Source organism: Macrobrachium nipponense, chromosome 17 (genome assembly GCF_015104395.2).
Source record: "Macrobrachium nipponense isolate FS-2020 chromosome 17, ASM1510439v2, whole genome shotgun sequence".
Lineage (NCBI taxonomy): Eukaryota > Metazoa > Arthropoda > Malacostraca > Decapoda > Palaemonidae > Macrobrachium > Macrobrachium nipponense.
In genome coordinates this window covers 26,269,635-26,295,124 of record NC_087210.1, presented here as the reverse complement: position 1 = coordinate 26,295,124, position 25,490 = coordinate 26,269,635, and the positions used below count along the sequence as shown (strand labels likewise).

The following is a 25,490-nucleotide window of genomic DNA, read 5'->3' as shown; positions in this document are numbered from 1 at the left end:
TTGTAGACAGAAGGGTTTGTCACAGGTTAAGAACTAAATTTTTTAAGCCATTTGCATTTTTCCTAACATACAAACCTGAGGTCTTTACACGAACGGCTCATCTCTAACCATCTTCCCAGACTATGGTCAAAAATACCTTAGCAACTGGATGGAGGGGATTCCTCCCCTTCTGTTGGTAGCCAACTATCTATCCAACTTTCTAACAAACTGCTGGCTCCAGCTTGCGCTGAAAGTAAATTCCATGTAAAGACTTCAGGTTCGTACGTTAGGAAAATTACAAGTAACTTTAAATTTTTTACTAAAATTTGATTTTCTGTAAAATTATTAGTACTGCACTTATTGCAACTTTATACAATATAATTATTTTCCTTGCAGATTGCAGCAGCCAGTCGCATAGAGGGCATAAGAGCATCCACAATTTTAACTTTATTACATTACGTTCAGAAACGGCAACAAAAGTACTCTTCATAGTCAAAATGGGTCAAAGGTTCAAGTAATTTACGTTCAGAAACGGCAACAAAAGTACTCTTCATAGTCAAAATGGGTCAAAGGTTAAAGTAATTTACTTTTGCTATATTGTTTGCTATATTTATTGTAGACATACAGTAACCAAAATAAAGTATCTAAAATGCCTTACTAACTATAGAATCCTTTAAGCAGCCATGATGTGATGAAATTAGCGGTCATAACTACAAATTCTTTCATACACAACTGCCACTGCTTTCCTTATAATTTCCAAATTAAACCGCTTTAAATACATACAATAAAACTGAAAGACTCCAACTACAACAAATAAGCAGTAATATAATGCAATCATTGCACAGGTATCTAAATTTATCCAGTTTCTTACTATGCTTAAAATAAAGCAATATTGCACTAAAATCTCCCCCCAAAAATAATTTAGAATTTTCTAAAATGTAGTTGTGGTAATTAGCAACATTAGAAAATACTATGACTAAAAGATTTAATAGGATTCAGATTGCTATGTTGGTAATATATTACTTGGCCACTGAAATTTGGAAGGAAATTGAAATTTTTAGACTAAAATTTATAAAACCAAATGCTAACAACAAAACTCAATTACTACAGTTTCTCATTCACAAAACTGACAATATGAAAGGCTAATTCCTCCCCCTTATCTTCCTGAAGAAAGTGACCAGCTCCTACAATAGTTTTGCACACTGCACGAGGTAGGAGTCTCTTAAAAGTGTGTTCCTGGCCCTTTGTGATAGGATCTTTGTCAGAAAACATTATCAGAACAGGTTTCTCCCATTCACTAGATAAATAATCACGAGTAACTTTAATGTCGGCAGCTACTGCATCATGTGATGTTAGAGGGACTAGGAGCGGCCATTTGGCAGCACCACTCTTGAACATAGGAGATGGGAATGGTGCATCATAAGCTCGTAATACTGCTGGTTCAGGATTCAATAGACCTAACTTTAACAATGAATATACTGGTAATGATGTTCCAAGTAACTCTGCAAAGCTACGCCATAGCAAAAATGGAGAAGCTCTATATATGTTATTGATAGAAAGCTCAATACCAGCTGGCAAACCAGTGTTCATAATTACCAGTCTTGAAAATATGTTAGGATTATCTTTCACAACCGAGAGGCCTACAAGGCCACCCCAGTCTTGGCATACCAGAGTAATACCCTTAACACTGATGTAGTCCAAGAGCAACCTAAGAGTCATGGTATGCATATTATGAGTATAATTTTCCATGTCCACATACTTATCTGACTTCCCAAATCCAATGAAATCTGGAGCTATAACTCTATAGCCAGCATCCACAAAAACTGGAATCATGTGCCTGTACAGGAAGGACCAGCTAGGTTCACCATGAAGACACAAGATAACTTCTTTAGCATCTCTGGGCCCTGTGAAAAAAAAAATATATATGTATCAGGACACCAAAAATGCCCTTGCAAATACACCCTACGGCCTACACTATTAGTTAAACCATACATACCATAGGAACCTACAAACTGAATGCACTATGAATTTTAGGAGGGTGATACTGATACACAAGAATTTGAGGAGCACCTGAATGCACTAATGAAAAGTTTTTTTAAAGAATCAATAACAAAGGAAACTGAAATCTCCTAAGAGGAAAGTCATCACAACAGCAATTCAGCTCAAGATGGAACAAAAACTTGAAACTACTCTTAATCACCAAAACATTTTTACATAAACTTACTTTTGTTTAGACAATTTGTTCAAGATTTCTGTTTCTGCTATTACTAGCTAAACTACTTTTAGGAGGAGGGAATGATTACACTAAAGCTTGACAGCTGGGTATTTGAAATTAAGCAAAGATACTGGAGTATGTAACCCAATGACTTTTGCCTCTATCTAGAGTGGCATGGCATTTATGAAAAGTTTATAAAAATACTAATTATGCTCAACCTCCACAGGCTGATGAAAAATTTATTAAAGAATTGAGAGAAAAAAATAAAGATATTACAGAAGTTTCAAGAATATATTTAAGTGCAGCAGTGCACTGAAGGCAAAAACTGCAGTTTTGTAATTAGCATTTTTCCTAGATAACCAGAAGAAACCTGAATATACTCAGAAAAAGTTTGCTGCACTGAATGCAAAAACTGCAGTTCTTTGATAATTTGCATTTTTCCTAGATAACCAGAAAAAACCTGAATATCCTCAGACAAAGTTTGGTTACACTATAGTTAACTACCACTAATTCTCCAAAGGGAATGGAGTTAACCACCACTAATTCTCAAAGGGAATGGATTTAACCCACCTAAGTTTCCCTCACAGGGAATGGAATTTGGAACCACTATTCTCAAAGGAATAGGGAGGTTTAACCCCCACTAAATTTCTCAAAGGGAAAAATGAAGTTACCACCACTAATTTCTCAAAAGGGAATGGAGAGTTAACCACCACTAATTCTCAAAGGGCATGGTTAGTTAACCACACTAATTCTCAAAGGGAATGGAGTTTACCCCACCACTAATCCTCCTCAAAGGGAAATGGAGTTAACCCACCACTAAATTCTCAAAGGGAATGGAGTTAACCCCACCACTAAATTTGGAAGAAGTAACTGGGGAATTTTAACCACCACTAATTTCTCAAAGGGAATGGGAATTCCCCGTTAACCAAACCACCATAATTCCTCAAAGGGAATGAGTTTAACCTCCACTAATTCTCAAAGGAATTGGAGTTAACCACCACTAATTCTCAAAGGGAATGGAGTTAACCCCCTAATTCTCAAAGGGGAAATGAGTTAACCACCACTATTCTCAAAGGGAATGGAGTTTAACCAACCACTAATTCTCAAAGGGAAGGTTGGAAGGTTAACCCCACTAATTCTTCAAAAGGTAATTGGGTTAACCAAACCAACTAATTCTCCAAAGGGAATGGAGTTAACCCCACCAATTCGGCCAAAGGGTGGAATGGGAAGTTAACCAACCCTAATTCTCAAAGGGTAATTGGAAGGTTAACCAAATCAAACTAATTCTCAAAGTGAATGGAGTTTAACCACCCCACTAATTCTCAACCGGGAATAGGGTTAACCCGAACCACTAATTCTCAAAGGGTGAATAAATGTTAGTTAACCACCACTAATTCTCAAAGGGAATGGAGTAACCACACTAATTCTCAAAGGGATGGAAGTTACCCACCACTAATTTCCTCAAAGGGCTGGAAGGTTAACCACATAATTCTCAACGGAATGAAGTTAACCACCCACTAATTCTCAAACAGTGTGATCGGAAGTTAACCACCCCACTAATTCTTCAAAGGGAATGGAGTTCCAAACCACTAATTCTCAAGGGAATTGAGTTAACCGCCACTAATTTCTCAAAGGGAATTGGGAGTTAACCACCATAATTCTTCAAAGGGAAATTGGAGTTAACCCACCACTAATTCTCAAAGTGAATGGAGTTAACCAACCACTAATTTCTCAAAGGGAATGGGGAATTTAACCCCACAATTCTTCAAGGGGAATAGAGTTACCCACCACTAATTCTCAAGGGTAGATTTTAACCCCCACGGAATTCTCAAGAATTAGAGTTTAACCATACCACTAATTCCTCCAAATAATAAGGATGTTTAACCACCACTAATTTCAAATTGAGAATGAGTAACCAACTCACTCAATTCTCAAGGGAATGGAGTTAACCACCACTAATTCCTCAAAGGGATTATGGAGTTAACCAACCACTAATTCCTCAAAGGGAATGGAGTTAACCACCACTAATTCTCAAAGGGAAATGGAGTTAACCACCAAGATCTAATTCTCAAAGGGAAATTGGAGTTAACCAACCACTAATTTCTCAAAGGAATGGGAGTTAACCACCACTAAATTCTCCGAAGGGTAAATCTTAACCACCACTAATTCTCAAAGGGAATAGTTAACAACCACTAATTCTCAAGGGAATGGAGTTAACAACCACTAACTTCCTCAAAGGGAATGGAGTTAACAACCCCACTAATTCTCAAAGGGAATGGAGTTAACCAAACCACTAATTCTTCTCAAAGGGAATGGAGTTAACCCCACCCTAATTCTCAAAGGGAATGGAGTTAACACCACTAATTCTCAAAGGGAATTTGGAAGGTAACCACCCCTAATTCTCAAAAGGGAATGGGAGTTAACCACCACTAATTCTCAAAGGGAATGGAGTTACCACCACTAATTCCTCAAAGGGAATGGAGTTTAACCACCACTAATTCCCTCAAAGGGAATGGAGTTAACCACCACTAATTCTCAAAGGGAATGGGTAGTTAACCCACCACTTAATTTCAAAGGGAATTGGAAAGGGTTAACGCCCACTAATTCTCAAGGAGAATTGGAAGTTAACCACCACTAATTCTCAAGGGAATGGAGTTAACCAACCACTAATTCTCAAAAGGGAAATGGGAGTTACCAACCACTAATTCTTCAAAGGGAATGGAGTTACCAACCAATATTCTCAAAGGGAATGGAAGTTAACCCCACCACTAATTCCTCAAAAGGGAATAGAGTTAACCACCACTAATTCTCAAAGGGAATGGAGTTTAACCGCCACCTAATTCTCAAAGGGAATTGGTTAACCACCACTAATTCTCAAAGGGAAATATGAGTTTAACCACCCGGCACTAATTCTCAAAGGGAATAGAGTTTAACCAGCCACTAATTCCTCAAAGGGAATAGAGTTAACCCCACTAACTTCCTCAAAGGGAATAGGTGTTAACCACCACTAAGTTCTCAAAGGGAATGGAGTTTAACCACCACTAATTCTCAAAGGGAATGGAAGTTACCAACGCACTAATTCTCAAAGGGAATTTGGATTTACCCACCATCTAATTCCCTTCAAGGGAATGGAAAGGGTTAAACCACCTAATATTCTCAAAGGGAAATGGAGTTAACCAACCACTAATTCTGCAAAGGAATGGAGTTCCAACCACCTCATTCTCCTAGGGAATAAGTTAACCCCACTAATTCTCAAAGGGATAGGTTAACCACCACTAATTCTCAAAGGGAATTAGTTAACCAACCACTAATTCTCAAAGGGAATGGAGTTGAACCAACCACTAATTCTCAAAGGGAATGGAGTTTACCAGCCACTAATTCTCAAAGGGAATGGGTTTAACCCAACCACTAATTCTCCAAGGGAATGGAGGTTAACCAACCACCTAATTCCTCAAAAGGGGGGGGAATGGAGTTTTAACAACCACTAATTCTCAAAGGGAATGGAGTTAAACCAACCAACTAATTCTCAAGGGTAATGGAGTTAACCCACCACTAATTCTCAAAAAGGGAATTGGAGTTAACCAACCGCCTTATTGCTCAAAGGGAATAGGAGTTAACCACCACTAATTCCTCAAAGGGAACTAGAGTTAACCACCACTAATTTCTGCAAGGAATGGAGTTAACCACCACTAATTCTCAAGGGAATTGGAGTTTTAACCCCACCTAATTCTCAAAGGAATGGAGTTAACCCCACTTAATTCTCAAAGGGAAGGAATGGTGAGTTAACCACCCCACTAATTCTCAAAGGGAATGGAGTTTAACCACCACTAATTTCTCAAAGGGAATAGTTAACCACCACTAATTCTCAAAAGGTTAATAGTTAACCAACCACTAATTCCTTCAAAGGGAATTGAGTTAAACCCCCACTAATTCTCAAAGGGAGATTGAGTTAACCACCACTAATTCTCAAAGGGAATGGAAGTTAACCGGCCACTATTCTCAAGGGATTGAAGTTAACCACCACTAATTCGCAAAGGGAAGTTGGGTTAACCACCGACTAATTCTCAAAGGGAAATGGGAGTTAACCACCACTAATTCTCAAAGGGAATGGAGTTAACCACCACTAATTCTCAAAGGGAAAGTAATGGGAGTGTTTAACCACCGCCTTTTAATTCTCAAAGGGAATGGAGTTAACCACCACTAATTCTCAAAGGGAATTGGACTGTTTAAACCACCACTAATTCCTCAAAGGGAATGGGTTTAACCACCATCTAATTCTCAAGGGAATTGAGTTAACCACCACTACTTCTCAAAGGGAATGGAGTTACCACCAACTAATTCTCAAAGGGAATGGAGTTAACCCACCACTAATTGCTCAAAGGAAATAGGAGTTGAACCACCACTAATTCTCGAAATGGAATAGTAGTTAACCACCACCTAAGTTCTCAAAGAATAGAAGTTAACCACCACTATTTCTCAAAGGGAATGGAGTTTAACCACCACTAATTCCTCAAAGGGGAATGGAGTTAACCACCACTAATTCTCAAAGGGAATTGGAGTTAACCAACCACTAAAGTTCTCAAAGGGAATGGAGTTACCAACCAACTAATTCTCAAAGGGATGGAAGTTAACCCACCACTAATTCATCCAAGGGAATGGGAGTTTAACCACCACTAATTCCTCAAAGGGAATGGAGTTTTAACCAACCACTAATTCTCAAAGGGAATAGGTTAACCACCACTAATTCTCAAAGGGAATTAGTTAACCACCACTAATTCCAAAGGATCGTTAAACCACCACTTGGTTCCTCAGGGAATGGAGTTAACCACCAACTAATTCTTCAAAGGGAATGGAGTTTAACAACCACTAATTCTCAAAGGAATAGGAGTTTAAACCACCACTAATTCTCAAAGGGAAATGGAGTTTACCGACCACTTTAATTCTTCAAAGGGAATGGATTAACCAACCACTAATTCTCAAAGGGAATAGGAGGTTAACCACCACTAATTCTCAAAGGGAATAGGAGTTAACCACCACTAATTCTCAAAGGGGAATGGAGTTAATCCACCACTAATTCTCAAAGGGAATGGAGTTAACCAACCACGTAATTCTCCAAAAGGGAATGGAGTTACCAACCACTAATTCTCAAAGGGAATGGAAAGTTACCAACCACTAATTCCTCAAAGGGGAATGGAGTTAACCAACCACTAATTCTCAAGGGGAATTAGAGTTAACCACCACTAATTTTCCAAAGGGAATGAGTTTAACCACCGACTAATTCTCAAAGGGAAATAGGATTTAACCAACCACTAATTCTCAAAGGAAATATAGTTTTAAACCACCACTAATTCTCAAGGAATAGAGTTAACCACACCTATTCTCAAAGTGAATAGAGTTAAACCACCTCCTAATTTCTCAAGGGAATGGAGTTTAACCCCACCACTAATTCTCAAAGGGAATGAGGTTAACCAACCACTAATTCTCAAAGGAAGGAGTTACCCAACCACTAATCTCAAAGGGAATGGGAGTTAACAACCACTAATTCTCAAGGAATTGGGTTACCACCACTCTTCCTCAAAGGGAATTGGAAGTTAAACCAACCACGTAACTTCCTCAAAGGGAAATGGAGTTTAAGCCAACCACTAATTTCCTCAAAGGGAAATGGAGTTAACCACCCACTAACTTCTCAAAGGGAATGGAGTTGAACCAACCGCACTAATTCTCAAAGGGAATAGGGTTTTAACCCCCACCAATAATTCTCAAAGGGAATAGGTTTACCCACCACTAATTCTTCAAGGGATTTAAGTTACCAACCACTAATTCTCAAAGGGAATGGAGTTTTAACCAACCACTAATTTCTCAAAAGGGAATGGAGTTAACCAACCACTAATTCCTCAAAGGGGAATGGATTAACAACCACTTTATTCCTCAAGGGAATGGGGTTAACCCCTACTAATTCGTTCAAAGGGAATGGAGTTTAACCACCAACCATAATTCTCAAAGGGAATGGAGTTAACCACCACTAATTCTCAAAGGGAATGGGAGTTACCACCACTAATTCTCAAAGGGAATGAGTTACCAACCACTAATTCTCAAAGGGAATGGAGTTAACCACCACTAATTACTCAAAGGGGAATGGAGTTAACCACCACTATTCTCAAAGGGAATGGAGTTAACCACCGACTAATTCTCAAAGGGAATGGAGTTAACCAACCACTAATTTCTCAAAGGGAATGGGGAGTTAACAACCACTAATTCTCAAAGGGATGGAGTTACCAACCACTAACTTCTCAAAGGGAATAGGAGTTACCACCACTAATTCTCAAAGGGAATAGAGTTAACCACCCCTCCCGGGCCACTAATTCTCAAAGGGAACCTAATTGGAGTTAACCACCACTAATTTCTCAAAGGGATAGAGTAGTAACCAACACTAATTCTCAAAGGGAATAGAGTTAAAACCACCACTAATTCTCAAAAGGGAATACAGTTTTTTAACACAATTCCTCAAAGGAATGGAGTTACCACCACTAATTCTCAAAGGAATAGTTAGTTAACCACCCACTAATTCTCAAAGGTAATTAAGAGTTACCAACCACTAATTCTCTCAAAGGGAATAGTTAACCAACCACTAATTCTCAAAGGAATGGAGTTACCACCACTAATTCTCAAAGGGAATGGAGTTACCAACCCACTAATTCCTCAAAGGGGAATGGAGTTTTTTACCAACCAAACCTAATTCTCAAAGGGAATGGAGTTAACCGACTACCAACTGGATTCTAATTCTCAAAGGGAATGGAGTAAGTTACCGCCACTAATTCTTCAAAGGGAATAGTTACCAGGGGACTATTCTCAAAAGGGATAGTTAACCAACCCACTAATTCTCAAAGGAATGAGTTACCACCACTAATTCTCAAAGTAATGGAGTTACCAACCACTAAATTCTCAAAGGGAATGGAGTTACCAACCACTAATTCTCAAAGGGAATGGAGTTATAACCACCTAACTACTTCAAAGGGAAATGGAGTTACAACACTAATTCTCAAAGGGAATGGAGTTTACCACACTAATTCTCAAAGGGAATGGAGTTTAACCACCACTAATTCTCAAGGGAATGATAGTTTAACCACCACTAATTCTCAAAGGGCCAATAGGTTAGTTAACCACCACTAATTCTCAAAGAATGGAGTTAACATTTACACTACAATAATTCTCAAAGGGAATGTTAGTTAACCAACCACTAATTCTCAAAGGGAATGGAGTTAACCACCACTAATTCTCAAAGGGAATGGAGTTAACCACCACTAATTCTCAAAGGGAATGGAGTTAACCACCACTAATTCTCAAGGAATAAAAAGGAGTTAACCACCACTAATTCTCAAAGGGAATGGAGTTTAACCACCACATAACTTCTCAAAGGGAATGGAGTTACCACCACTAATTCTCAAGGGAAAATTCAAATTCTTCAAAGGGAATAGGAGTTAACCAACCACTAATTCTCAAAGGGAATCCAAAGGGAATGGAGTTACCCACCACTAATTCTCAAAGGGAATGGAGTTACCACCACTAATTCTCAAAGGGAATGAGGTTCCAACCACCACTAAGGGTTCTCAAAGGGAATAGAGTTAACCACCACTAATTCTCAAGGGAATTGGAGTTAACCAACCACTAATTCTCAAAGGGAATAGAGTTAACCAACCACTAATTCTCAAAGGGAATGGAGTTACCAACCACTAATTCTCAAAGGGAATTAAGTTAAAACCACCACTAATTCTCAAAGGAATAGTTACCCCAAACAATTTTCTCAAAGGAATGGAGTTACCACCACTAATTCTCAAAGGGAATAGAGTTAACCACCATTCTCAAATCTCAAGGGAATGGAGTTAACACCACTAATTCTCAAAGGGAATGGAGTTACCACCCTAATTCCTCAAAGGGAATTGGATTAACCAGGGCCACTAATTCTCAAAGGGAATAGATGGAGTTAACCACCCACTAATTCTCAAGGGAATGGAGAGTTAACCACCACTATTCTCAAGGGAATGGAGTTAACCACCACTAATTCTCAAAGGGAATGGAGAGTTAACCATCCACCACTAATTCTCAAGGGAATGGATTAACCACCCTAATTTCTCAAAGGGATGAGTTAACCACCACTAATTCTCAAAGGGAATGGAGTTAACCACCACTAAATTTCCTCAAAGAAATTAGTTAACCACCACTAATTCTCAAAGGGAATAAGGATTTTAACCACCACTAATTCCTTCAAAGGATTAGAGTTAACCAACCAGCACCTCATTCCTCAAAGGGAATAGAGTTAACCACCACTACTTCTCAAAGGGAATATTGGGAGTTACCAACCACTAATTCATTCTCAAAGGGAAATAGAGTTAACCACCACTAATTCTCAAAGGAAATAGAGTTAACCACCACTAATTCTCAAAGGGAATGGAGTTACCCACCACTAATTCTCAAAGGGAATGGAGTTACCCACCACTAATTCTCAAAGGGAATGGAGTTACCAACCACTAATTCTCAAAGGGAATGGAGTTTAACCAACCACTCATTCTCAAAGGGAATGGAGTTACCAACCACTAATTCTCAAAGGGAATGGAGTTACCAACCACTAATTCTCAAAGGGAATGGAGTTACCAACCACTAATTCTCAAAGGGAATGGAGTTACCAACCACTAATTCTCAAAGGGAATGGAGTTACCAACCACTAATTCTCAAAGGGAATGGAGTTACCAACCACTAATTCTCAAAGGGAATGGAGTTACCAACCACTAATTCTCAAAGGGAATGGAGTTACCAACTACTAATTCTCAATTGGCATCATCCTATTTCCAGTTCCATGCAATGTAAAAACACCATACAAACATTCATTCCTATTTCCTTCAGCAAGTTAGTCTGAGGTAGAAAAGCCATCTGCTGCTATAAGTTTAAAGCACAAATCTGCCTTTCGACAGCATCCAACAGTGGAGTTTCCATTCTAACTGAAATTTAAGTGAAAATGGTCGGTATCTAGCTGCTGATTAAAATCATTGGGAAAAGCATACCATAGAAACCTGGAGAGAGAGAGAGAGAGAGAGAGAGAGAGAGAGAGAGAGAGAGAGAGAGAGAGAGAGAGAGAGAGAGAGAGAGAGAGAGAAAAAAAATACAGCCTACAAGAATCTTTCTCCAGCAGTGTCTACACCTCTGCAGACCAGGTACAACAAATACTTTTAAAAAATTGAGTGGGAATGGGATTGGTCAAGGATAGAGAAGGGCGTGCCCTAGCTATTCAATGGCACATTCCTCCACCAATGACACCAGTGTTATGACAAAATATCCAATCCATACCCTAACCCAACTTTACCATGAAGGGACATGCACTGTCAACATTACTCTAGACTCAATGCAGTGCTCCTTTTGACCCCTAGCTACAACCCCATTCAAAACTTTTCTTGTATAGTCTTCCATTTTACTTTTATTTTTATTTTAAATACTCCTAACAATAGTTTCCCAGTACAACTGGGTGGTCTTCCTCCTACGAGACCTTTTAAAACCTTTTAACTCAATTTCCTTTGCTGTGCTGAATGACCTCATAGGTCCCAGTGTTTGGCCCATTCCATCCCAACAGAATGATACCAACATGATTATGGAGATTATGGAGATTATAAAGTTAAAAGCCAAAACCACTTATTCCAATAGCACTGTATGAATGCATTCAAACTAACTAATCTTTGTGGGCAAACCAGACAGAATGCAGGAGTCCTATCACCAGAAACCAGCCCAGCCCTGGAATCCACGAGTCAAGTTCCAAAAGATACTCTCACCCCTGAAATATGACAAATGCCTGGGCCCAGAAACCTGAGCGCGGGAGTCCCCGAATGCCTGGGCACGTGTGTTCACTAGACCATGAAGACTGAGGAATCCATTACAAATCAGAAACACTCATCACACAACAAAGTGAAAAAGAAAGGAAACTGGAACAAATCAATTGGCTTTGAAGGAGAGCAAAAACGACAGTCTACTCTCTAAGGCGGAAAAAAAAAAAAAAATTTAATGCTACACAACAGTGCGGTCTCTGACCAGCTCTCATCCCGTACGTGCAGTAGTTGCCAGATCTCACAGATTCCTTGCTATATATCTTTCATAGTTTATAACCAATTACCAGCTGGTGCTTTGAGATTATCCTATTGTTAAGACCAAAGGTTTGTTCCACGTATGAACAAATCAATTTCATTCCAACCCCAAAAGTGGTAACTGTTCTTTATAAAAAGACAAAAGTGAGGTTGGACAACAATGAGAGAAAAATCTAATCAAACCTGTACAGGGTTGAAGTAATGGAAAAAAGTATACGTACATACATTTAGATTTGAAGCAAGGGGGAAAAGATCTGTTCAAAAGCCCCAAGCTTGTCACATCTTAAAACATTAAGAAATCTACGCTGAACCTGTGACTTCACAGGAATCTCTAACAGTGTCACTGTAGGCAATAATTATGACAATTTATACAATCTCTTGAGAAATCTATGGCTATGTTCAGGCAACATGCAGTTACTCTCAGCTGCTCCACAGCACAAATAAAGGTTTGGTTAAGAAATGTTTAGTACATGTTTATTAGATTAGCAAGTCAGTTCTTTAGTTATGTAAAACAATTTTTAGGCTTTTACTTCACCTAAACTCCAGTGCTATCTACATGGGTAGCATCCGAGGTCTTTGTAGTAAGGTGGTTCAGTTTCAATCATTCTCTCAACATTAGTCAGTTGGTTAGTGAATACCAAGCCTTTAAGTGTTACCACAAAGTGCACCTGTGACTTGAGAACTATCTATTCATACATTGTCTGCATGCCTCAAACACCATTTGTCAAAGGATATACATGCAACCCATTTTTTAAATTCTTGGGAATTCATTCAGATTTAATTTGCTAAACTGAACTTTAATTGGGAGTCCAGTCTCTGTAAAATTAATTTCTTTTCATTAATTTCCATCATGGGATATTTATGCCAAGTGGGCTAATTTTATTTTTACCTCCACATCCTGATTTTGGGTTGTCTACCATGACTAGCTTTGAATATACTGAAAGAGGGAACTTTGAAGTAAAGACTATTTGCATGAATGTTATACCTTCCTTCATTACTGTACTCTACAGCCCATCAACACTTACCCCAAGGTAAAGACCCAAATAGGGTTGTCATGCATTATTCATGGAGTTCCAAAGTCTTCAAATTATCAATCTCTATCAATCTTCTACTACTCTAGTACACATCTGCAAATTTGAAAGAATTTGCATTTTCCTAAAATGTAGCACATCCATTTTTAACTGCTGGCATGGCAAACAAACTTTAAAAGCTTTTAATTTTTTTCTCAATATAGTCCTACAGTATTGCCATTTGAAACTTCTTTAAAATGGTCCACTTGGTACAAAGTAGTAACCCACGATTAAAAAAAAAATTAACTACGTAGTGAATGCGATTTTAAAACTACATACGTACTGGACAGAGGAAATTTCTCCATCTTGGCACAATAAAACCACCTCTGGTATAACTACAATATGCAGAAGGAATTCATGAAATTGTTTTAATTCAAGTAGTTTTAATTAGGAAATTTTTTAAATTTCACAGGATGTGCTGTACCAGTACATACTGAGATGGGTTCTATGAAATTTATACTGTATGGAAGGAATAAATTTAGCACATTACCTAAATCTTCAATAAATGACTACCTTTAAACAGAACTGAAAAAAAAAAATTAATATTTAGTAAACCCAACACTATTTAAAAGTTTAAAAAGTAATTTTACAAAAACCAAGATAAGATTTATCAATTTTATGCATATGTAGTTAAACTTTTTAAGTTAAAAGTTTAACTACATAAGCTCTAGGGTCTAAATTTGATACAGAATATTAAAATTTGAAATCTCAAATAAAGACATCCCGAAGAGCCAAACTATCTTTAAAAACCAAAACTCAGTTTTGTTAAAACTAACCTTCATCCAAATAATGAACCCTCGGAAGAGTTTTTCCACCTCCAATTGGCAAGTCAACATAATTTGGCATGAAAGTATAACCAACAGAAGCCAGGTCTTGAAAACGCTCCCCAGGAGTACGCACAACTATTGGTGTTGTCCTTTGAAAGAAAAGGCTGTAGATAAAACTACAGACTCTCTTCAGTAAAACAAGTCCCTGAAGGGCAAGTATGATTGCTGGGAAGAGGACGAGGCGCTTGAAATACCTTTTCATAGTTTTCATGTTACAACTAACCTGAAAAAAAAAATTAAATGAATTACAGTATAATCTTTAAAAAAAATAAATTTTCCTAAATGTCTTAATAAAATGCACAGATTAAGGTTAAAGTGGACTCTGAAAACATTTAAACAACCAGTTCCAATCTTAAATATTGTACAGTAGTAGTACAGTAAATACATACCTACTCCTTAATGAAAAGTTATTGGATTATTGAAGTTTCTAAACTTTCTGAACATAATTCACAAAATTAGCTTTTACTTACTGCAGCAGCTCACCTCTTCAAATATTCAGTAATATTCTGGCCTAGTAACCTGACAAGTAAATTTTTTGCCAGATCCTAGTAAAGTCAGCTTAAACTTTTTATATTCTACAAATTCTACTGGATGCTCTTGAAAAATTATCTTTCAGAAATGTGACAAAGGAGATTGTTATTACCTGGTCTTACTCTACTTCTGTGCTGCTTTTGAGTGTGTGAACTTCCAAATTATTTAAAAGCCCACTAGAATTACATATTGCAGAAGCCTGAGTAATATATTTTAAAAACTATCAGAAAATAGTGTGTGCAGATTTGACGCTTTTAATTTAAATACCAAGGCCAGTAGCCTAAGGAGTGTACAGAGGCTAAACCTTATTTTAAATTTAACACTACTGCATTGACAAATGTGTGATAGGGCCAAGGAAGTTATGTCCAATTTAATTTCTTTATAAAATCAGTGATACTCAGAACCTACCCAAGTCTTACCAGCATCAAGAATATATATTTAGGCAGGCAGTTTCAAATTATGAAATTTTAAATTTTAGGTAGGGAGGAAAAATAACTAAACCTTTGTGATTTTCAGATAAATAGGATAATTATCCAGTTCTGACAGCTAACAATGTGATATAGGCATACAATGTGACTAATTTGTCTTTAATCATTCAAGTCACTACACTAACTGTATAAGTTACGGACCATCTTAGAAATATTGCCTTTGTTAAATAAGATCGGTGTGTTCAATACAAAAAACCTTGTAATTGCATTAAATAAAAGTGGACTATTGCAAACTATACTACTTAAAATAGAGGCAAGTTAGGAAAATCTAAAATATATTAAAAGCAGCAAGGTTAATAGGAGTTACACCTCAAGAAAAGTTTACCCCTGAAATGCTGAAGCTACCTTGGGTCTAAAAAGCAAATGTTTAAAATATGTGATAACTTTCTAAGCTATGTAAACTGGGTGCCAAGAAAAAAAACAAAATTTGCAGTTTGGCATACAGCCAACAAATTGAGTGAACAAATTAACTACAAATGGTTTAAAGTTATCATTGCCAAAGTACACTAATCATTTGGTTTTAAAACTTCTTAATATGCAGCCTCAAGGTGTATTGTGCATGCTCCCCAAGCTGAAATCAGGAGAACTAAAAACTCATTCTATGAATGTTGTGTTTATTTCAAAATTAATAGAGTAGGATGGTATATAAATCTCAACATTTGCATTACTGTTTATGAGAAGTGAGTGGATCTTACAAAAAGAGTGGGATGTGGGATAATTTGAAAATTAGTAACTAAATACAGAGTAATTTAAATTTTGCCATCAACAAATCCCACTCATTACTTGTGATCAGAAAAATATTGCCCAAATGTTTAAATTTTAAACACCACAACCTTTTTCTCACTAGATTAAAAAAGGATTGTTCTTTCATGATACTTAAATCAAACAAATTTCTGCACAAGACCATGACTGAACACTGATGCCTGCTCCCAAGAATTACTAAAAAATACAAACATCCCCATCTATAGAAATGCCTTTATTCCCAATACATACTGTATTGTTTGTTTGTATGGCATTTTTACGTTGCATGGCATGCAACCAATGGTTATTCAGAAACGGGACAAACTAATTTACGTGACTTCCGAACCACAGAGAGTGAACTATAAAAAGAAATCTCTCACACCTCTATGGAATGCCCGAGAATCAAACTTGCAGCCACCGAGGCACTAAACAATATGTACCATAAAACTAGAGTAATGATCTTTCACCTTTCTGATGCTAAAAGCACAATGCACAGACAGACTTACTGCCATTTTTATAAGTGTTGTCAAAGTCCCTTTGACCTACAGTTTGTTGGTTCACCGATCTGTACCTGGGATTATACATAACATTTTGGAACTTAACTTTGCCAAATGTGGAGCTCTTGACTGGCAACCAAGTACGTAGTAACAGATTCTGGTAGAGATCAAATTTGGATCACAGTGTTTTGGGAGAGGGAGTGGATTGTTAACGGTATACTTTGAACATTCTTTTACAGAATATTTTAACTTGCTCATTCTATTCCAAGAAGTTTGCTTTGCAAGTCAACAACCCAAACAACCGACGAATGATTATTAGGGCCAATGCCAAAGTACCGAGGCTGAAAAGGCCATTCATTGTTGTATAATCAGATAGCATAAAATTAGTTTATCAAAATAGAGAAATTATGTATTAATGATTGTTAAACAAGCTCAAACTTAAGACTAAGTATATGGTTTAACAGGATTGAATTTGAACCTCTTATATTATAAAAATTCTTAAATATCACTGGTGTATTGCTTCCCTCTTAAAATATTTTGGAGAGTTAATATCCAATTCAGAAACTTTCCTTTAATCTAAAATATGCAAAGAATTGGTCCCTTCAAACATGGGGAACTTTTTCTATACTAATAACTATGTAAAGAGCACCACTCATTGGCTGCTAGTCTATTTCTACATTTCCGAGGAACCCAGCATGGATATGGGATCAAACAATGGACAATTTGGAAATCAAACCACACTGAGCTTAGAGAATGATGAAAAAGTGTTTAAAGACTAATTTTTTAAAACTCAAATCTACAAAACTTTGACTGCAGCTGTCAGTTTAGTCACTATGTATGTAGTCTGGCCGAGTACGTATATACAGTTTCAATTCAGCCATCTCTATTTTCAGGTTCCAAGTCAATGAGCAACTCAAACTAACCTTAAATGTCATTCAAAATAATCTTAATGGTTTAATTTATAGGGAAGCATTTTCTCCAAACCAACCTCCCTTCTCAAGAGCTTTCAAGTAGTTCACATGAAGACGTTCACTTTTCAATGCAATATATTTTAGAAGACTAAGCATGCACATTCAGATGTGGTCACCTAATTTATTCTTCCAGCTTAAACTAACATGCTGAGGAGTATAAACAATAATTGTTTAAATGTGCGTAACCTATTTTAGTACCAGCTCCTAAAGTACATTCACATCAGCCATGCATCTGATGTCTAGGCCTGTCCCTTATGACCCGCCTGATTGGCTGTTAAGCTAATCACAAGAGCTGGAAACACAAGCACTCTAGAGTTTACAAAGCAGGATGTATGTTCCGGCCTCTTTCAAAAATTATAACTTTCATTACACCCCAGTGTTACCTGCAGAAAAGGAATGTTCTAAATATAATGATATAAGAATTAAGAAAATCATAAAATCATAATATACTGAAAAGGAATAATGAGAGTGATATAGGAGGACTGATTGTAGGAAAGAAAAATCAATGAGAAACTACTTTCCTCCATAACGTATCAATATCCAAGTAACAAATTTTTTCCTATAGACATTTGCACAATAGGATATGAAAGGGTGATGGTGATTATGTAGTCTTAATATTCTTTTTCCCACCTTAAAACTTCTATCTAGGGGTTGTGATCATGATTAAGTCATGGAGTGATCACGTGAACCAACATGCAATTACACAAAAGATAACTATCTTAATCTTTTGCTTGTTATTTTCATAATGATAACCCTATCTAATTTTTTGGAGGCATAGTCTTCCATTACATTTAAGCTACAAAACTGTATGAAACATTATTAATGTACTGGGATCTCAGTTAAGGAATTAAATATAGCATTATGTTTACGTAGTAGTACATAATTCTTATATTATAATCCTTAAATCATTGGCTTCAAGGTGTTAAGTGATGAAATTCGTTAACACTCCTTTCTGCAGGTAAAACTGTGGTGTAATGAAGGTTATAATTTTTGAAAGAGCCTGTAACACACACTTGCTGTAAATTTACTTTCATCTTAATTTTTTAAAAGAGATTTACACCAGCAACTTTTTAGTAGTCACCCTTATTAAAGATTTACTTCAACATCACTGATGACAACTGACTGACCTAGATCTTACCTTGGTTTTTCCCTAAAGTCTGATATAAAGTTAATCTGTACTATTAACTGTGCCATGCTATCTGCAACAGATTGCTATATTGTAAATAAAACATTGATATACATAAAATTTAAAACATCATGCACCACTGATCAAACACTACTACTGTATAAAATTTTCTATTTGCTATTTTCTCCCACGAATACCTGCTTAGCAGGTTGAGGGATTTAGTCTGTTCATATGAAAGTTTGTTCATTTATACCAAGAATTCAAATTTATATGCTATAACCTACAAATTTAGTTAAAGCAGTAATAACTATAGATCTGTAAATGCCACGCCTCTCAAAGTTCATTGTCGAGATGGAAAGGGGTATATCCACCATTAGGTTAGGTAGTTTTTATTTTTCAGTCAAACCCTTTTCACTGAAACTAGGGGAAGCAAACAGGTGTAACCATAAAGACAACACCAGAGGAATACAGGCAGTCCCCGGGTTACGACGGGGGTCCCGTTTTTGAGAGGTATTGTAACCAAAAAATAGTCATAAGCCGGAACATAAAAAATCTTAAGAAAACCTTACTTTTAATGCTTTGGGTGCATTGAAAACTATGTAAACTGCATTGTTATTGCATTTTTCATTAAAAAACCTTCAATTATTGATTATTTTTCATTTTTGGAGTCATATTTCTTTGGCCAGATGAGAGTTTTATGCATCGTAACCCTGGAAATAATCTGATTAATATAATTGAAAAGCGCCTTAACCTTGGAACGTCGTAAGCCGAACCAGTCGTAACCCGGGGACTGCCTGTAGTTATTCAAAGGATAATACATTAAACACCAGGTTATGGTGGTATTAAGAAGCATAGCATCTTCAGTATCCGCCAGGCCATAGTATACAAATTTGTATGTATTAGTAAATTAGTTTAAGGCTAGTTTCATCCCAATTTTTCTGTTTTGGTCACTGACTGCTGTCATTAAAGTTTTTAAGGACCAAAATATTAAACTTCCCAATTTCCTCCCAGGAAAGTAGTCACTAGCAATAAGCTAGTCGTCTTGGCAGTGATGAAACTTCGAATCGCATGCAATTTGTCTAAACAATTTATAGCCTAGGGTACCTGAATTACAAACAAAGGGTTGAAGTGGGTAGCTACGAATAACTTGCCTTCAACGGGTAGCCACTACCAATTTACTTAGGGTAAAAAACCGCATGGTACAGGGGTGGACCATGTACGATCAATGTGTACAACCCCAAGAAAAGTACATTATAACGCGGCCTGACACCGGAGTAAAGTCTTTAGCTCCGTTTCTCCCCAACAACAAGTCGCGACTGATGCCCATCTCCGAAGTCAGGACGCGTTATAATGTACTTTTTTGGGGGTTGTTCACGCTGATCGTACATGGTCCACCCCTGTACCATGCGGTTTTTTACAAACTTACTTTGGAGTTTTAAAGTTAAATAATGACCCAACGATTTAATTATAAAGAAAATTCATAAATATTTGCTGGTCTATTTGCAATGGATTTTCTTTTGACTTGCAAATATACATAACTGACAGCGACATTGATTGAACGCCATACTGTTTTTACATGTAGGTATTAGGTACTGTACTCTCCCAATTTTCTACTAGAGAATTGTGAAACATTCAGCACAGCACTTTCCTAAATATGGTAACAATACAGTGTTAAATAATATTACCTAACAAAGTTAAAAAATACAACAATAGGTAGCCTATACCTACCTATACTGTACTGTCTAAACCTTCTGTACGAAAAAATTTAAGCAACATAATGGAACATACCACAACTAGGCTAATACCCTATCCTCCTTTACGTCTTGGCACAAAGGACCCGTTAGGTATAGCCTGTATCTCACCCATTCCAAAGCTATCAAGTAGGCTAGGTATAGCTAAACTTAAATCAATGCAAAGTACGCTTTAAAAGCCGGGCTGTTCTTTTATCAGCGCTGAGAAAAAAGAAATACTAGGTATATAGTAGGTACGTATACCTAGGTACTAGTACCTACCTAGCCTATCAGCCATCGCCAAGTCCACAATCATTACCTACGTGGTAACTTTTCTAAAGTGATCAGTAATAAATCTTATATTAACTACTCCAGTTTTATCAAAAGGCAGCTAAATCAACATCAAAACAGTTTAACATTAAAAACTACCGGTAGACCGTAGCACAGCCTACACTGGCTTAAGCAGAGCCCTCACTTCACAGCCTTGACAAAATTTTAACCAAGTAGGTAGGATAGTTTCCACAGGAAAATAGCAACACTGAAATCCAGACTTTCAAATATGTGCTTTTGTAATATCACTAACCATTGTAGGCAAAATATCCAAGGTTTCGAAATACAGGCTTCAGGATGAAGTGTTTACAAACTAAACTAGTTAAGTCCTATCGGCGCTCCTGATTAGGAGGGCCGTACCATACCTTTTGTGGCTAAACTACTACCACCACCACCACCACCGCTGCTACCATCAATCCCCCTGTGACGTTAACATGAAATTGGAACGGCGGTCCATAATTTTCAAGGCTTCAGGAAATACGCGCATTCATTCTCAGTAGTACTACATTAGAATTATCCACTATAAACAAAATATGGTATTTCTACAGCAGTAGTCCGCACGGACGGCAAGGAACGTAACCGCGGATACGACATCCACTATGGATTGGAGCGTCCAATGTATTTCGGAGTGTTTACTAGACCCTGGGGGGATAACTACAGTCGTCCGAATAAATATTACTTAAAATTCTTGTTCAGCAAATAAAACTGCATAGAAAAACCGCAACTGCCATAGTCGTCTAGGCCGCCGCGGATAAATAACCTAGATCTACCCAAAAAATAAATATTAACGGAGAACAAAAGATCCAGAGATATGGCAAATAGCAAATGAAGGGATTGTGGCTAGAATTGTAAGATTCACTTTCAGCCATTATGACATTAGCCATGTATTATGGCCAAAAGAATTTAGGAAGACCCGCTTCAATATTAATCTCAGGATTAACAGAAAACCAAACGAGCCTGTAGAGTCAAACCACATACGTAGTTTAAGGCAATGGTTAAGGCTGAATCATTGTGCTGTTGTCTCTGCCGCCCCGAGGTACCACCTAATAGGTGATGTCTGGTATTTTATAAAAAAAAAAAATAAAAATGCATTATTGTCATTATTACCATATTTATTACACAGTACTGAAGACTTCATTAATTCAGTATATATTTATATAATTAGCTATCAGTGGTTAAAAATAAGTCTCACTAACTTGTGAATGGCAGTGGCGCGAAGGCAAATCGAGGCACTAAGTGGTTTGCGGTAGTAAATAGAATTTTGGGATTGTGGATTAATTTTTACATTTACATTCACATACTGTGTAGCCTGCTATTTTGCAATATTTTATTTAAGTCTGCATGTCTGAACTTTTTACACTTTCTATATACATAACATGCTTTTGAGTTGCGATTACTTTGAGTCAAAAGTTGCTCGGCGCACACTTGCAAAAGTATTATATAAATTTCCCTTAACATTGATTATTCCTGTTCATCAGTAGTCTTCTTTCCTTTAAATTCGAATCTTCGGTTCCCTTTCATTTCCCCCTTTTCTATGGCTCGTGAGCAGATAGTAGTTGTTTCAAGATACCTGGTTTACTTGTGCCAGGGTCGAGGACAGTCTTGAAAACTGACTATTTTAAGCTATATAACTTAACTCTTACAAAATACATTAAAATAGTTTCGCGACAGTGACACTTAATTTCTTGGGCTCATTCCTGGTACCACTGTCATCCGAGCAGCTCATCAGAGGCTTTACAAACTCATGACAAATTTATTTCTTCACTTAATACCTAGTAAGCCTTGTGGCAAAACTGCCCAAAACATTCACTCTATAACGAAAGGACATTTTACTAATTAAAACCTACCAGGTCCTGTGCCGGGACATTGCACGGACTAAGTGCTGTACACTATAAGTTAACAATATACGTTAACAAACCACTAACAGGCCCACTCCCCCAACCCAGACCCCACCATTTATTTGCTACGATTCCTGTTGTCACTTAAAAAGAAAATTATAAATTTACCTAAATTGTATGGACAAAAGTTTTGATGGCTATCCAGAACAAGACTGTTGTGACTAGTCTCATCGTCATAGTAACAAGTAAAATTAGTTTTCGGTCTTATCAGAAACATGACCGGGTAACATTCGATGTTGTCTTTAAACAATAAGATACATTGCGGTTCATATTCATAAAAACTACGAATCCACCGAAGTTAATCAAAATTACATAAGAAACAGACTGGACAGATTCATTCATGAAAGAATACTAAATGACAAGAAAAATGTCAGACATAAGTAAAGTTTTACCCAGGTCACTGACCTAGACATAGAACGTATCTGACCACAAGGCAATTTTAAAGAAAAACGCATAGCACAGACTGTTATAGTAAACAGAAACAAATTTTTAGAAGATGGTGATTACTTAACATTCATAAATCTGATAAGGATGGATTTCCCAAAATAATTTTCAGTGGGAAGTTTATCTTTTATGCCAGATGAATCTAATACTAGACTTTATAGAAGAAGTTTTAATAGTTTGAAAACAATACCCATACAAACAGAATTATTTCAAGATACAGTAAAGTAGTAAAGTACAAAATTTATCAAGGATAGTTAACTCCTTAACAGTACGGAATATAGTTTAGATACATAACTGAAATAAACGTATACAAATTACTATAGACTTTATAACCCAAAGAAACTTAATTTAAGAGCCACCATAATCCAATATTTGCCAAACACTACCACAATGAGCCATAAAATGCATGTTACATAAGGAGTCCCGTACGAATTCGTGTAATTTAATTACCGAAATCACTAGTACAAGAATTTTCAGTTTTAGTTAATTTGCCCCAAACTAAAGACTTCCAGATTAATTTAAGTATTTGTGCTGACGGTTGGACGCGGAGCGTTGTCAAAACTAATCTCAGGCTTCTTCACCAAAATTACTTTATCATATAAAGTTTATTTTTCAACTATTGCGAAGGTTAAAATCAGTTTTAACTACCAGAAACCTGCTAGTTTATCGGATTTTGCAGGGTATGCACACATTCACGTCCACAGGGTGGACTTAAGGGATTTCTATAGAAGCATTCCGCATCGTTCGTCCCCGCGAATACGAAAGCCACCAGGAATTGGGGCGTCAAATTTATTTCGCCGTGTTTAGTACGAGCCCCTGGGGGTTACAGTCGTCCTAATAAATATCACTTAAAATTATTGTTCAGGAGGTAAAACTTCATAGAAAAACCGAAACTGCCGCAGTCTAGGCCGCCGCGGAATAGTAACAGATCTACCGAACTTAATCTAGTTTATAAAGGCTAGTGAAAGCTTCAGAATAAAATTCTCTCTGCAAGCAGACAAGTAGAGAGTATGCACCAGTGTGTAATGAAATCTAGATTTAGAAGCAAACTTATTTTAAACTAGGAACCGAGAAACACGGTCACTGAAAAACCGAAACTACCATAGTCTAGGCCGCCGCGGAATAGCAACTAGATCTACCGAACTTAATCTAGTTTATAAAGGCTAGTGAAAGCTTCAGAATAAAATTCTCTCTGCAAGCAGACAAGTAGAGAGTATGCACCATTGTCTCGAATGAATACACTAGATTTCGAAGCAACTAACTTATTTTAAACTGGGAACCGAGAAACAGTCACTGAGAAACCTTGCCTTTACTTTGAACATTAACCTCGCTGCTTTTAGAGGGGAACAGGCTAGTTCGGATCATGTACTAGCTCATTCGGACCTTTGTCCAGGCTTATTCGGACCTTCATATGATTGGCCGATTTTTCTATGCAGTTTTACCTCTAGAAGAAGAATTTTAAGTAATATTTATTCGGAGGACTGTAATTAACCCCTAGGGGCTCGTACTGAACACTGCGAAATACATTTGACGCCCCAATTCCTGGTGGCTTTCGTATTCGCGGGGCCGAACGTTACGGAATGCTTATATAGAAATACCCATTGCTAAAATATAAAATTATTAGGTAATATGGGTCCGAATCAGCCTAGCAAATTGTCCGAATCAGCCAAGATTAAGGTCCGAATAAGCCTGCATCCCTTATAGAGAAAAAAAAAAAAAACACACAACAACACTGTTATATCGTGGCCACCGAGAGAGTACTCTCGGTGGCCACGGTTATATGTACTTGTAAAATCGGACCCGAGAACCACCGTCACCAAGAATCCTAATTGACTTACCTCTACAAGAAAAGGATTTCCTTACGACCGACTTCAACACCACTCAAGATTGGACTGACCGTTAACCAAACTCAGCGTTCCAACATTCGCTCTTCAGGCTAAAAAAAAAAAAAAACTCGAAACTACCGTAACTGTGATCGAAAAGCTTGGACGAGCAGTTTCGACAGTTTGTCCTTACTACCTATTTAAGCAGAAACAGCTCGATTAAAAGTAAAAACAAGTCAAAAGAAAGGTTTACTATGAAACACATGCAAAACGGTTTTTAGTGCAAGAGAGATCAGTTACTGCAAGATTATGGTCGGTATTGCGAAATCAGCCTCATGATTGTTAAAATTACTGACACTTCTAGGTAGTCACGAGTTCATATGATTCAGATACGGATTTTATAAAAGCCCTTACTCACCCTCACAGACAATTTTGTTCTAAGCATTTTTCCGAGAATCAAAAATTCTGTGAGATGAATCACTTAATTCCCTTAAAACACGAGTAAATGGGATAGGGGCGGAATAGCTTATGACCTAATACCCCGACTTCTAAATTTATAAATAAAATCTTTGTATGTCAGGGAACTTTAGGGTTATATAACGTTATTAAAAATGCGCTGATTAATTTCCTCAGGCCTACGCTGGAAATCTTACAGTGATCTCATCCTTAATATGAAACTCTATGACGAATGTTTCG

General features: G+C 37.1%; 2 protein-coding genes across 7 annotated transcripts in view; one reads left to right on the top strand and one right to left on the bottom strand.

Annotated features, from left to right (window-relative positions):
• Positions 1-886, top strand: part of LOC135196141 (protein MTO1 homolog, mitochondrial-like) — a 126,279-nt gene extending 125,393 nt beyond the window's left edge. For 4 of the 5 annotated variants that reach the window (XM_064222685.1, XM_064222686.1, XM_064222688.1 and 1 more), the window contains one exon: positions 376-886. In XM_064222685.1, the coding sequence (XP_064078755.1) occupies positions 376-471 (96 nt within the window). In that variant the 3' untranslated portion in view covers positions 472-886. The remainder of the gene's footprint in view (positions 1-375) is intronic. The other variant, XM_064222683.1, reaches the window with a different exon arrangement.
• Positions 575-24,923, bottom strand: LOC135196142 (haloalkane dehalogenase-like). Of its 2 annotated transcripts, none has more exons than XM_064222691.1 (3): positions 24,810-24,923; positions 14,165-14,438; positions 575-1,883 (listed from the first exon to the last, which is right to left on the bottom strand). In XM_064222691.1, the coding sequence occupies exons 2-3, from the start codon at positions 14,424-14,426 to the stop codon at positions 1,084-1,086; spliced, it is 1,062 nt and encodes a 353-aa protein (XP_064078761.1). In that variant the 5' UTR covers positions 14,427-14,438; positions 24,810-24,923; the 3' UTR covers positions 575-1,083. The 2 variants fall into 2 exon arrangements, with proteins under 2 accessions (XP_064078761.1, XP_064078760.1); XM_064222690.1 differs by lacking the exon at positions 24,810-24,923 and adding an exon at positions 20,883-20,997.
• Between the last annotated feature and the right edge of the window lie 567 nt (positions 24,924-25,490).

Excerpts from the sequence above, each read along its gene's own strand:
- LOC135196142 (XM_064222690.1), bottom strand. Across the intron at positions 1,884-14,164 it reads GGTTCATTATTTGGATGAAG|GGCCCAGAGATGCTAAAGAA; the intron begins GTTAGTTTTAAC and ends TTTTTTTCACAG.